Source organism: Typopeltis vanoorti, chromosome 16 (assembly GCF_054136105.1).
Source record: "Typopeltis vanoorti isolate ZY-2024b chromosome 16, IOZ_Tvanoo_1.0, whole genome shotgun sequence".
NCBI classification, from domain to species: Eukaryota; Metazoa; Arthropoda; class Arachnida; order Uropygi; family Thelyphonidae; genus Typopeltis; species Typopeltis vanoorti.
The window spans coordinates 41,386,103-41,399,586 of record NC_143564.1 but is presented as its reverse complement, the minus strand read 5'-3'; the positions used below and the strand labels follow the sequence as shown (position 1 = coordinate 41,399,586).

At 37.7% G+C, this 13,484-nt stretch overlaps 1 protein-coding gene across 7 annotated transcripts in view; it reads right to left on the bottom strand.

The window, feature by feature from the left end:
* LOC150097970 (dachshund homolog 1-like) overlaps positions 1-11,965 on the bottom strand; it is a 290,648-nt gene extending 278,683 nt beyond the window's left edge. For all 7 annotated transcript variants that reach the window (XM_090406400.1, XM_090406399.1, XM_090406396.1 and 4 more), the window contains exon 1: positions 10,820-11,965. In XM_090406400.1, coding sequence (XP_090262526.1) covers positions 10,820-11,643 — 824 coding nt within the window. In that variant the 5' untranslated portion in view covers positions 11,644-11,965. The remainder of the gene's footprint in view (positions 1-10,819) is intronic.
* Between the last annotated feature and the right edge of the window lie 1,519 nt (positions 11,966-13,484).

The window sequence follows — 13,484 nt, the reverse complement described above, 5'->3', positions numbered from 1 at the left end:
TCTCTCTATTTCTTACATTTTTAAAAAATACTTTATTATGAAAACAGTATCTCGACTAAGTAGTAAAATTTAAAAGCGGTGTTTCCTGGTGACTGTTTACACCACACAAATGAACGCAATTACTGCCTTCAAGTGCAAGAACTCTCCTGAAGATTGGTTATTCATTTGTAAACAAACATAGAAGAATACGTTATAATATTCCTTAACATGATCAACTGGGTTGTATTTCAAAATAATAATATCCTATATTTGCATTTAGTCACTTTTTTTCCTCATAAACGAGGAAAAGCTACAAGCGGGTCATTTCACGAACGACATTTTAAATATTTTCGCACATCAAAAGAAAATAATTATACTGGTGTAAATACGAGCCGCTTCTTAAACATGCCATTCTGCAGTCGAGTAAAATGCTAGTAGTTAAATCTTTTAAAAAAAATGTCTGAGTGACCTACTAACCAAACTATGAATGGAAAAAAAAAATTAATTCTTAAATAATAATTGAGGACATGTTTATGGAGTAATAGTTGTAATGTTAGTTCAGCCCTGAACAGATCTCCTCCGCAAACAGCTCATAATAAGGTGGTAAAACTTTGGGTGAGCTAAAGATAACCGCAAACCTAACAAAAGACACCAAAAACGTGGTACTTTTTCAATCCAATTCAGTCCCCCGAAACGCAGGGTAATAATCTCAAATCAAATCGCAGCTGGATTCGAACCAAATGCATTTTTTGAAAAGCAAACATATTACCCTCTACCATCTAAGTCTGCAAATCTTTTGGCTTCCATTTCAACGTGTCACAATAGTAACTGAAACACCTCTCACTGTTTGGACTGAAGTGTAATATTTGTTAGAAGGCGGGACCACAGACCAGGTTGTCTGTCTTCTGGTCAGTGTATAATTCTGGATAAACAAATATTGTCTGGCTATTTGGGTTTTAAACAGCATAAAGCGTTGTTCAGATGTGAGCTAACAAAGCAATGCTTCAGAAGAATGAGATCTTTATTTATCTGAATGTTTAAATGCAAAAGCCCTTCAAAACAACAGCAAGGAAATGATAGATAAGCCGAAGGGAACTTTCTCCAGCAATGAATTTAATAGTTGATGGCATGTTTCCGCAGATTAATATAACTCAAGTAAGAAACCTTTAAACTATATAGATAGTAAGCGCCAGTGCTCATACCACTCAGCTCCATGCAATCGGCTGTATTGGTTTACATGTACTTAAATCGTCCGGGATGGATCGTGAACTACTGGGAAATGGTCATATACTTGGATGAGTCACGTTCATCTTCTTTATGATGTGCAGTAGTCCAGGTGCGAAGGAAGTTATGTGAATCATTCGAATTTGATTATACCCCCATTATCATTAGACACGGCATAATAATCCGAGTGTGTTCTCATTACACGATTCGATTCTTTTGATTTATGCAGTGGCCGATGAAATCTGCCAATATTTTAAATTGCAGTGACCCTTCTCATTATCCAAGAAATTTTGATTTGTTTCTACATAAATATATCCCATGTTGCATAAGTAAGCAAAAATATCTCATTTCATTGAAATCACTACTAACACATTTTCGTGATTCTGCTTTTTTACTTATGTCAGCATAGTGTTCATCCGCTGAGTTTGTGAATACTCAATGCCAGTTGGAGGCGATTCCAAATCGGGATTACACCATCATCTCTCAGATAAGCAGGCGGCCTCGTGTGATATTAGCACAATGCTGTTAAAAAAAAATGCAGGAATCATTACCAGGAAAAGTTGCTGTAAAATACCAAAGGAAAAAATTCAGTAATTTATTCCGTGGTTTCTCTAGGCAGTGTGAATCATTCAATGATATTTTTGAAGGCACTCAGAATATAATATTAAACTACATGCGCAGAAAGGATTCTAAGGAAAAAAGCAGCAACACAAGTTTAAAAATTGTTTCTGAAATTGTAGATGAAAAGTATTTGAATGCCTTCATATATGCATATCTAAATCAGATGGTAAAGTCTCATTAAAAAAACTAATATTTTCACTTTTTATTTGTTAGTTCCACCCACGAAATTGACGACACATCTCGCATATGTTTAGACTAGCCAAGAGTTACATAAACCAGTTTACTCTGGCGACAAAATAGTTTTATGCAACTTCATGCCATCATCAAGAAAGTCGTCATGACAACAGGCAACAAAATAATCTACCTAAAGTTTATATGTCTAAACTAGGATTTTTTTTTTTTTTACAAATATCCAGACCGCATTGGTACTCAAAGCGTTGTGGATATTTGTAGACTCGAAGCCTTTACCAACTCAGTCACCGGGAATAAAGTTATATATAATAGTGCTAAACCTGATGATATCAATAAGTATTTTTGTTATTAGGGCGATTTGACTATACATTAAAACGAAACATGCTGACAAAAAAAAAAAAAAATTAAATTAAAAAAATAATAATAATGCCTTTTCAGATAGTATTTGCCTTTATGGAACCTTAAGTTGGACAATTAGTTAAATGGACATGTTGGGCTTCGAAAATTCAAGTTTGTTGTCTTTAATTTAGTAACACTTCTTATCTCTATTAGGCGGACAACTCCTTGAAGGCGAAATAGCGTGGTTAATAGCTTATTACATCGTATTTGCAAGCAAGGTACCTTATACAGAATGATTAGTACAAAGTGGACTTCGTGAAATTAAGCCCGAACGTTATAACAAGCGTATGAATGATCTGATTTCTTTCCAACCACTCCTGTAAAACTTGGATGTTACATGTACGCCCTCACAGCATTTCTTTCCTGTTAAGAAAGAAATGACAAAGTTTGGTAGGTTGTGCATTCGTTTCCAGTATGTATCTCAAATTTTGGAAGGCCAGTTTTTGATACTACAAATTTGTCACCTCCACAAGACCATCACCAACGTAGCTTATCTTGTAGTCTTGAAAAGCATCCAAAGAGATAGGGAGATTGTGTGCATCAGTAAGCCGTTTTCAACTTTCCTCTGCATCGATTATTACAAGCGAGGGGGTGCAGGACGACAACTGATCTCTTCCACCGAAGTAGGAAATTCGAAACCATTCAGTTGTGTTGTACACCCTCACTAACTGCATATGCAAGTTAACGGAGTTTCGGAGCTATTTTATTGTTCATCGACAGCATATGTGAAGACAAAGCCCAACTAAAGGATATATCATTCGGTCCTGCTTTAATGGTATAATTATTACTTTATTTTTTACTTTTTATTGCATCGTTAACATTGTAAATTAGCAAACAAAGATAATAGCAGATGAAAAATCTGTTATTTCTCCTTCGCTATAATTAATACAAACTTAGAAGGAAGAAAAAACTGTATAAAACAAAACAACAAAAATATTTAATTTCACTCTTTAAAAGCCAAATACGGTGGGATTAACACTAAAATACAAATCCCATAATTTCCTCTAGAATATGTTTAGACGTGTTGAGCGTTGCTGTACAACTCGAAGAACAGTCATGTAAAAAATGCATTAATTTTCTGTATGGCCAGCGGTTAATTCAACTATTGCAATAATTGGGTTGCTATGTCTAAGAGAAGTATAATCGTTTTTTGTAATTAAACTGCTGGTTTGGAAAAATCCAAATACAACTTCTCTCTTTGGACAAAAAATAAGTAATGTGAACAAAAAAAAAAATGTGTTCACCTTTAGTTATCGTTTCAAGAATGCTAAATATCCAGTGCATTTTAGAATGCAAAATACATGCTTGAATATTAAAGGACACTGTGCTTGTTAATCTAACATTCAAATCAAAATTTCTGCTGGCCTTCAAGTGAAGAGCACTTTATTGTATGTTGTGAGATTTTTCCCCCCAATCTAGAAACTAATTATGTGTTTCCGGTTTTTCTAGTTTTAATAGAAGCGTTGTTTGAGTTAGTATTGAATCGACAGTTCTTTATTATTATTATTATTATTATTATCTCGGGTTTAAAACTTAGCTGAGTATCTACAAACTTTAGCATTATTTATATACGCAAAAAGATTCTGTACAATCAGCTGATAAATAACATGGGTTTTGCTGCTATAAATTTAAATACAACACTAGAATCATCCCCCCCCCTCTCCCCAAGAGATGATTTTTCGATCATTCTCCGGATATTGCCGACAGCATTATTGCATAAAAAAATGAACACAGGCATGAATTAGAGCAATTTGAACAAATTGAATTGTTATTCGTTGCTTATAAATAATTAAAACAAGATTTAATAGTCCAAACTAAATTTAAAAATGAGTTAATAAGACACTTTGGCCTTGTTTGACTTGTATTTTTATATATTATACATTTGTTTCTTATTAAGGGATCTTCTAGTTTTCTTAAGGCAGCTTGTTGGGAAATTTCCTTGGAATATCGCTTGACAAATTCAGACACTACTGGATTATTCTTTTAAAGATTTTTTATCATCATAAGACATATCTGGTAGACCTCACGAATACATACACAGAAAATGGAATCCCCTTCTTCCATTTCTTTTAGGCATCGCTAAAACATGCTGAACAACCGCACATTAAGGAGGTTTAAATACCATAGTTCCTTCCCTAGAAAGCCTTAAATGGTTATCTGCCTAGAAAATGTTGAAAGATGCACCACTCTAAAATCATCTTAAGTACTAACGACATCTAGCATATCGCCAATATTCCTGCATTTTAGTCTAATTGGCTGATTGCTTTTTTTTATTATTTTTTGATAGGATGAGACAGGTTACTTTTTTTCGACGAATCAGTATTTCTTTATGACAACAGCTTCGGGGGTTAGCTGTGTTATTTTCATTTTTTGAACATCTTCATAAAGTATATTTTGTGTACAAGAAGATCTTACCGTACCGAGGGAAGAGAAAGGACGAGCATTAAATCGAAAATGTTCGACTGAAATTTCGCAAATATACACTGTTAAATCTTAGATTGCCTTGTTTCTTATTCTATGTTCAGAAACGATGACTATGGCTGAATTAAAAAAAAAAAAATCATAAAATGAAACTTTGAAAACTTATTATTAAAATATAGCTTATGATCCGTGAATCCAACAGTGAGTTACAACAAAAGTTTATTACATTGTATAGAAGCTGAAGGCAATTATAAACCTCCTTTAGAGACTGCAATTAACTGAAATCCCAGCGCAGTTGGCCAAAAACCTTGTTGGCATTAATAGCGTATTATTAGATTCGATCAGACAATAATGATTGAATGTTGTCTTACCAAATTTCTGATCAACACTATGATAATGATGCGAAAAGGCAAACTGGAATATTAGAAACAAACATAGCGCAACAAATAAGTATTTTAGTTTCAACAAAATAAGCGCGAAATGTTTTAATCATTCATTTATTGGAGATAATAATCGTTAACTGTCTGCTGCTAACTTAATCATTTCACTTTTGCCTTATTTTTCTGTTATCATTGTCATTAAGCGTCTTCTGATTTGTTCGGGCTTTTAGTGTATCTTGTCAGAAATATGGCATCTAATACCTGCCATGAGAGCTCTTACACATATCTCGCCTTGCCAGCCTTGTACGGCATCATTTACATGCCGCAGAAGAGGTTAAAACGCTCTCTCCTATATCCCCCCCCCGTCCTCCCACGCTGCGGCTATGAAGCCAGCATTAGGACGGGCAATAATTAGCTGAAGTCGTAATTTATACAACAGTGTTTGCCATTGATCCCATTATGACCACAACCTATCCACAGAGAGATGACTTTTGTGCGCTGTTTGCCTTCGTTCCGGAGAAGGCACTACCCCACTCTCAATAAGTCTACTTGCGCCACACATTAATGGGGAGTATTAGTTTACTTATACGCCGCTGGAGTAAAATTTAGCTATCTTAGTAGTTATTCCTGGATTCTAGTCGAATGACCTGCATCATTTTAATTCTACGCAAGTTCTAATTTACTGTGATTTTAGCAGAGACCAAATTAATGGATATAGTTACTAACTTCTACTGTTTCATATAACAAACTAGTTTAACATTCAAAAAATTAATATCTAAATATCGTATTTAAATATATTTAAATATTGTTTCGTAAACCAGGATCATTCTCCTCCACATACACCGTCAGTAGATAGCTGTGCCTGATTGTCCATCACCTAATAAATACGAAGCTAAAAGTATTGACTTATATATTCTACTTAGTGCTTTCTTATGTTGGTATAATTCTAAAAACGTTATATAATTAAATAAAGTAAGTGTCACTAAGAGATCGTGTACCTTGTGTTCCTCTTTAATTATACTCCAAATAAATATTAAAATACTGTGAACAGTAGCCTACACCCCCATTTTGCTTCCACGTGAGTGTTCACACCATTTACAGCTTAAATAAAAGCATTTTTATTTATATTTTTATGCGTTTCGATGATGGTGTCATAATGGGAGATGAAAATAATCTACCACATAACTTTCGCAAACATTCATCCGGGCCACAGTAGGATTTGAACCTACTGGTGAACGAACACGATATCCATGCAAGCTAATGACGATTTGTATTCAGTTCAGAATTTTTTTTTTCATTTCGGGTATACATTTCAGAAATATCTGCACTGCTAAAACAACTGGGAAAAAAAATCGAAATTATGCTACTAAAAGTAATGTTTAAAATGAAGAGGGAGATCCGATGACTGAGTTGAGGCATCATCGCTTCACTTCCTCTACTCAGAGATATCCGATTCCTGTGTACAGGAAGTGAAGCGATGATGCCTCTTGAATATCTTATATGGGATTAAATTTGGTATCCGTTAATAACAGAACATATTTTATATATCAGTTCTGTAATTACTTTGTTACTTTCTGGAAGCGGTGCACCAAGCACACTTCTGTCTGAAAATAGAAAACTATCGTAAGAGTCATTGTCCCTCTCACCCTAGTATTATGCATATCATCTGTAAACTTCTTAATATGCTGATTCCAGTTAATGGAATACGAAAAAAAAAAAAGTTAACATTTCCTGTATCTTTCAGCCTCTTGTTGGTTGATAGGGGGAATGGGAAACGTGGGTCAAGTGAATGTCCACCACACTCTACTGATACTTATCGCACATAATTATTGGTTATGGGATGGAAAGTTAACGAGCACGAGGTTAGAACCCTCTTAAGTCCCCCAACGTTCAGGTTGAACCTTTAAACCAATACAACTTCGAACAGTAACATCATGCGGAGTGCATGCGGTTGTTTTCTACAAAAAAAATAAAAAAAATAAGAATTGTACCCTACTGGAAGGAAGAAACAATGTTCAAAGAAAGGCAATTCATTAGGATATTTAAGCATCTCATAATATGCTGTTTATAAACTACACTGAATGTCATTTTACTTTAAAACATTCCAAACCTTTTCTTCAAATTCTTCGTTGTTAAAAAGATTGGATCGGATTCTAAACTAGAAAATATTCTTTGGCGATACGCTCACGTTGGGCAGGGGGGAAAAATCTATACAAGCAGAAGCCAGTTCATCTAAAGGAGTAGTAGCACGTATATAACACAAGTGAGACATTAAGATATTTACACTTATATATCTGATGGTTCTGTTCAGTTTTACTTTTCCACGGTCTCTGATCGTTTTGAGTACTGAGAACTAATCATGCACTTTCATCCGCTATGCGAATTTTATTTATTGTATTTTTTATTTTTTTTTCGTTATGTACAACTTTTATAACCATGACAGCAGGAGTTTGTACTAGAGAGTGATGCTTTTCTGTATTTTCAAACTTTGGACGTACTTTGAAGTCTTAATATTATTAGTCTCGTTTACCTTGAACAACTGTCTTTGTTATCATCGCTTTGCCAGATAACATCACAAAGACGTGTAGTAACTAATCTTTTGCAGTAATAACAATTAGCCGATCTCAAACTGAGGTAGAGGAGTTTTTGCATGAGGGGAAATGGGGGTTTATTATTCCGTCAAACAGGTCAACCAGCCACAAGAACACATGGAATTAAAAGAGACTTGATATACTGTCTCATAGCTTCAGTTGCCTCGGCCGCAATAGCGAGCAACATCAGCAGTAATAAGAATACTGTTTCTTCCCCAGTATACAGAACAGGTGTGTTAAAATTTGGCCACACTTTCTGTGCTATTTTTCTCGTACACTGCTTCATGAAAAAGAGCACGACTGTTACGGACGCTCTCGGCTCCAGTTGTTGATGGTTTCATATTCTCGCCAGTGAGCTAAATATGAAGATGGCGTTAAGGGATTATCATTACGCCATTAAAACTAAATTAGGAAACGGGAAAGCTACCGCCATTTACTCTTTGAATCCTTGTTCGTACTGCAAGAGCAAACGATAGAAATGAAAGAAGGAAAATTAAAAATAACGATGCGCATAGTAAATGTATCCGAAAGCAGACGGGCACTCAGAGAATCGAAATGACCTTAGAATGAAAAAGCGGCACTTTCCTTCGCATCAAATAAAATTGCCGTCTCGATGGGTTGACAAGAGCTTAAATATCATAAGAATCCTCCTAGATTCTTAGCCGTACCGCAAACAAGAGGGTTTCTCGGTCTATCAGAAAGCTGCGACCACTTGTAAGAACGCTTTCCCCCTCCATCGCCGCCTTCTTTCTACGGAAACGGGGTTTGTCAGACGGAACGAGCAGATCCCGGAAATCATAATCGTCTCAGACGGATTTATTGGATCGTTTGAATCGAATTGAAAGAGAAGGGGGGGGAGGAGGAGGAGTAGGAGAGACGCGACTCCTTTCCATGATATCAGCACCACTTCTGCGGGCGGTACTCGCTCTCTCACGTGCAAAAGCACTCAATTTTTCTTCCCCATCCCCCCACACCTTCGAGAGAAACAAGTCACTTTTGGTGTAGTCGATATGACGATCTGATTATCTGCAAAGCGGCTGGGAACTTCGGCTCCCAACGACTGTTCCGCAGTGTGGGATGATAGCACTGGCGGGCGGCTGTACTTTACGTCAAAAACATACGATTCTCTCGTTTTGTACAAACGATAGGCGGCACGTAATACGCTACAGTCAAGCGCGGTGTTTTTATCCAAACATATATAGCTGAACGAGCAGTTCAGCGGATCTAAACACAGGAATAAATATCTGGCGATGTCCTGTTACTGACGGGTAGAGGGCCGCTTCAAGCTCCAATGACCAGCGCGCGCCTCACACAAGAACCTCTGGAGACTTTTTTTTTTTTTTTTTAATGGAGTTAAGACTGTAATGAGTTGGTATAGTAGATGTAAGGAAGATTACACAGATGCCAATGCTAGTTATTTGAAGGAAGATGTGGTGTGGTGTTTGTTGGGCAAATTGAGGTTGTTTTAAAACAACTTTTGGAAATACAAGACCGATGCTGAATTTCCAGTTGAAATTGGATTGTTAAGAAAACAGTGTTACGTTTAATACTTCGCAATCTCCAAAAAATAACTTAAAAAAAGCGAATTAGGCTTGTTGAGATCATTATAAATAGGAACATATCGATAATTACACTAGGATTCCTTAAATTGTAAAGAAAGCAACAGGAAGGCGATTTGATACTGTAAAGTACATTTCATATTACTTGGTGAAAATCGCTAAATTTGTTTTCAACTTTTTTTTCGGTGTATTGTTCTAAAAAATATTTTTTCTTCGTATGCAGAAAAAAAATTAAATACTTTAAGTAACGAAAATATTTAATAATTAAAGGGTTATGTCGAACTGCTTCATACACAACTCAGGTGGTCGGCAATGTGCGGTCTACAAACCAGTCATTTCCCCTCCCCTGCAAAAAGGATACCATTACTGATATTACACCGAAAAAGTATTTGCTTAAAAAAGGACAAAAATTTTAAGATATCACCTAGTTGAGTTCATCGAGTTAACCCAAACACTATTCATTGGTCACTGCTAAGCACGTACTTAAAGAATCCTAACTTCTTTAAGTGAATTTTAAGAAAATGTGTTTTAGTTTTTTTTCCTTATTTTAGGAGAAAATAAGGAGACATTATCAAGATTAATTACACTCCTTTAGAGAGTTAATATCGGTAAAAACTTTCGATTTAAACCTCGCCATTGACTACTTAAAAAAGTTGCTAAGCGTCTCAAGTAACTTGGTCTATGGCCGATGCAGGAGTAGACGCACTCCGAATTGTAAAAGAAAAAAAAAAGTCCATTTTTATAGACATCTTGAATGTGAATACTTCTGCATAAAAAATAAATAAATCAGCAAACTGATGTTTTTTCCAGTAAGTTTCATAAATTCTCATTTCTGTTAGCTGAAATTTCAAATTAGTGGGCACGATGCTGTTTGAATTTGCCCAAAGAGGAATCAAAGCACGCTACAAGTAAGCAGGGATCAGTATTAGAAGCTGAACCAATAATGGGTGGAGAGCGAGACCCGATTTACGATAAATATGAATTATTATTATTATCATTATTAAAACAATTCTAATATCGGTCAACAATTTTTACTCATCGTTGATCCATGCAATAAATAATTACGGGAAGATTACAATAAAATGTGAATAACAACACTCCTTTCATGATGATTATGCTCGAGGTTTACTTAAGGAAAAAAAACCCGCATTACTTAAAACAAGGAATGGTATCTGGAAGCGATTCAATTACCATTGTCTTAATAAACTCCGATAGTATGGCGTGGGGGAAACGTTTTGATTTTAGCGAAAGACAAATGCGCACATCAGTGTAGGTTAGAAGTCGTGTCTATGCAATAGTAAGACTAGTAGTGATATAAAGTGTTGTGCATCTTGAGTGAAAATTGGCCAAGTGCGAGTTGGGAGTTGAGTGCGTGTTGAGTGGCTGTCGAAATGTTTCTTTGATAAACTCTAAACACTATGCAAGAAAGAGAAAGTGAATCCTATCCACTCACCTGGCTGTAGTGCAGTCCTTATAGAGGCTATCAAAGTCCTTACAGGAGAGCAGCTTGCAGCGGTTGACCCCGGGTTGGATGGCCCCTAGTCCTCTCAAGATACGAACCTGCTCCACGTTGCAGACTATGGGGGTGATGTCCAGTCGCTTCAGTTTAGTGTACACAGTGTGCAGGCCCCCCACAAGGTGTTTCAAGAACAATTCAAACGCTTGCGGCAGGCACAGGAGGTACTCCCCATTCAGCAGAAACGCTGCCACCTTAGCGCCGCGATAGTCGATCAGGCGGCAGTCGTTGATTGTAGCGTCCGCCGGGATACCGGGGGGTGACACAGGATGAACCGGCCGCTCCAGTCGCGGAGCGCTTAGTCCGTAACTTGCCATACTTACGGCATGGTTGTGAGTTCCGTTTCGGACATTGGTCACAAGTCCCAGAGGGGATGTGTGAGGTATATGGTGAGCCTCGGACACGTGCTTCGATAACGAACCGCTGAGTCCTGCCATGGTAGCTGACGACATAGGCGGAGTGTAGGGCTTGCTAGCAGGCACGGGGGGCAACATGACCCCTGGTGGGCTGGTGGGAGAAGTTCTTGGTGGTCCTAATCCCGCTGACCCTGGTGAACCGAGTCCAGCAATCGAAGAAAGTGGCTGTCCAGTCTTTGGGCTCAGAGCAGTTGGCGGCCCGAGAAGGGCAGCGGGAGTAGGGTTGTTTATTGAGGGTTCACTAAGCAAGCCGCTGCTGTCGGGGTTAGGGGAAGTCTGCAGGGATGGCGGAGACGACATATCCGCCGATGGTGAGGTGGTTCCTTCCCCGCTGCTGCCGTCCATGCCAGCGGCCGGAGAACGGCAACTTCGGCAACTTCAGACACCGTCAAACTTAGCGAATCTCAGTTGGTGAGCACGCGCAGTCCTGTAGTATCCCCGTCACTGAGCTCCGATTCTGAGCGATCGAAGCCTGCCTGCCTGGCGGAGCGTCGCTACAAAGTGTAGTTTCAGTCAGCGCGAGCCAGCGTGTCGTTAAGGAACTCCAGCGCGAGAGACGCTGCTGATTACGGGAGCTCTCGTCGACTATGTGGGTTGATTATACCCAGCTCAGGGCGACTCTTTGTGTTCGCGCTCTTGCTCTCCTTCGGAGCCCCGAGGCGCACTCTTACGGCTTTTGGCCAATACGCTTCACTCGCGTCTGGGGCTCGCGCACACTTCAACTCGCGGACGTAACGGACAGGCCAATACAAAGCACAAAGTTTTTTAGCAAGGGATCGAATTACAGCCAGAACTGCTTTCACCAATAGTGACGAAGATATCGCTGTCTCGGAGGCGGGGATCTTCATCTGACTGCACCCTGTTCCTGCCCAGAGTTTAGGGGTTCAACATACCTGGTTCCCCTCTCTTGGGGGAAGACAAAATATTACTTCTTTGTCCTCTGTCTGTCTGTTTGTTTTTTGCGTATGGTATGGCTTGCGGACCAGAAGAGAAGCAAAGATTAGCACTGCTGCTGCCACAGACACAGCCGGCGTAAACACTGCACTATTTTACGAATTGTACGTAGCGGTTAACATTGTTCGGGTCCCATTATTTTTATAATGACCGGAGAGAAATTAGAATCGTTTAATCTACTCCCTTGCACGAGTGTGAGCGCGGGCGCATCTCCTGTAAACAGTTACTTGCTTGACAATGTTTCGGATTAGATGATTGACGTAAACTGCCTCGAGTGAGCATGCGGTGTAGAGTGGGTTTTAGAAGGGAGTGAGATTGGAACAGAGTAAGTGAAATGTAATAAAAATATTGCAACTTTATATCATTTAGAATGTTATTTAGCGCAGAACAACAATCACGAATTTTGACCACCTTTTATTCGATTCTGAAACTCAACACAGCTGCTTTTTTGTGTGACGTTTTCTTCTTATTATTATTACTCAAACATAAAATGAAAGCGACGCGTTCTAATTTTCTTAATATTTGTAAATATCATGGATATAAGCGATTATTTTCTGTATCTAGTTTTATTAATAAATGCAGTATTTGGATGCTGATATTAGCAGCTTGCATCTGTTTGTCAAATGCATCAGTAGCCAATGTTGAGGAATCTCTCTTTGTCTTGCAGACGCAAGAGTGCTACTTACCTCCCATTTATACGTATTTCCTTTTTTTTTTCTTATTGCTTAATTTTCTAAATACAAATGTGTATGAACGTTTACATTAAAAATAAATTGAATCAATACTCAATATAAAACCTAGCTATTCATCGAGGTACCGTTCTGTATTTTTTTTTTTTAAATAATACCTTCCTTTTCATCGCTTAGATTTTTAATATATTTTAGTTTAATAAATATTCATCACCGTTGATAAACATCAAAGAAATCAGCGCACATACACACGATTCGCTTGATCAATTAGATACGATCTCTTGGCTCACACAGAGATAGAGATCTAAATGCGCGATGTATATAAGCCATTTGAAAATTATAGAATACAAATTTAAAAAAAAATTCTGTAGTATTTTATTATTAGAAAGCTTCTACTGTTAAACCGCATTTTATCTTTAATTTCAAAGTCGCGGACGAACTGTGGGAAGGTAATAATACACAAAAGCATTTAACCTTCAGAACATTACCTTCGGTTATTAATAGATTTATCGATAGAGGGAAGGAGGGATGATGGATAGATTG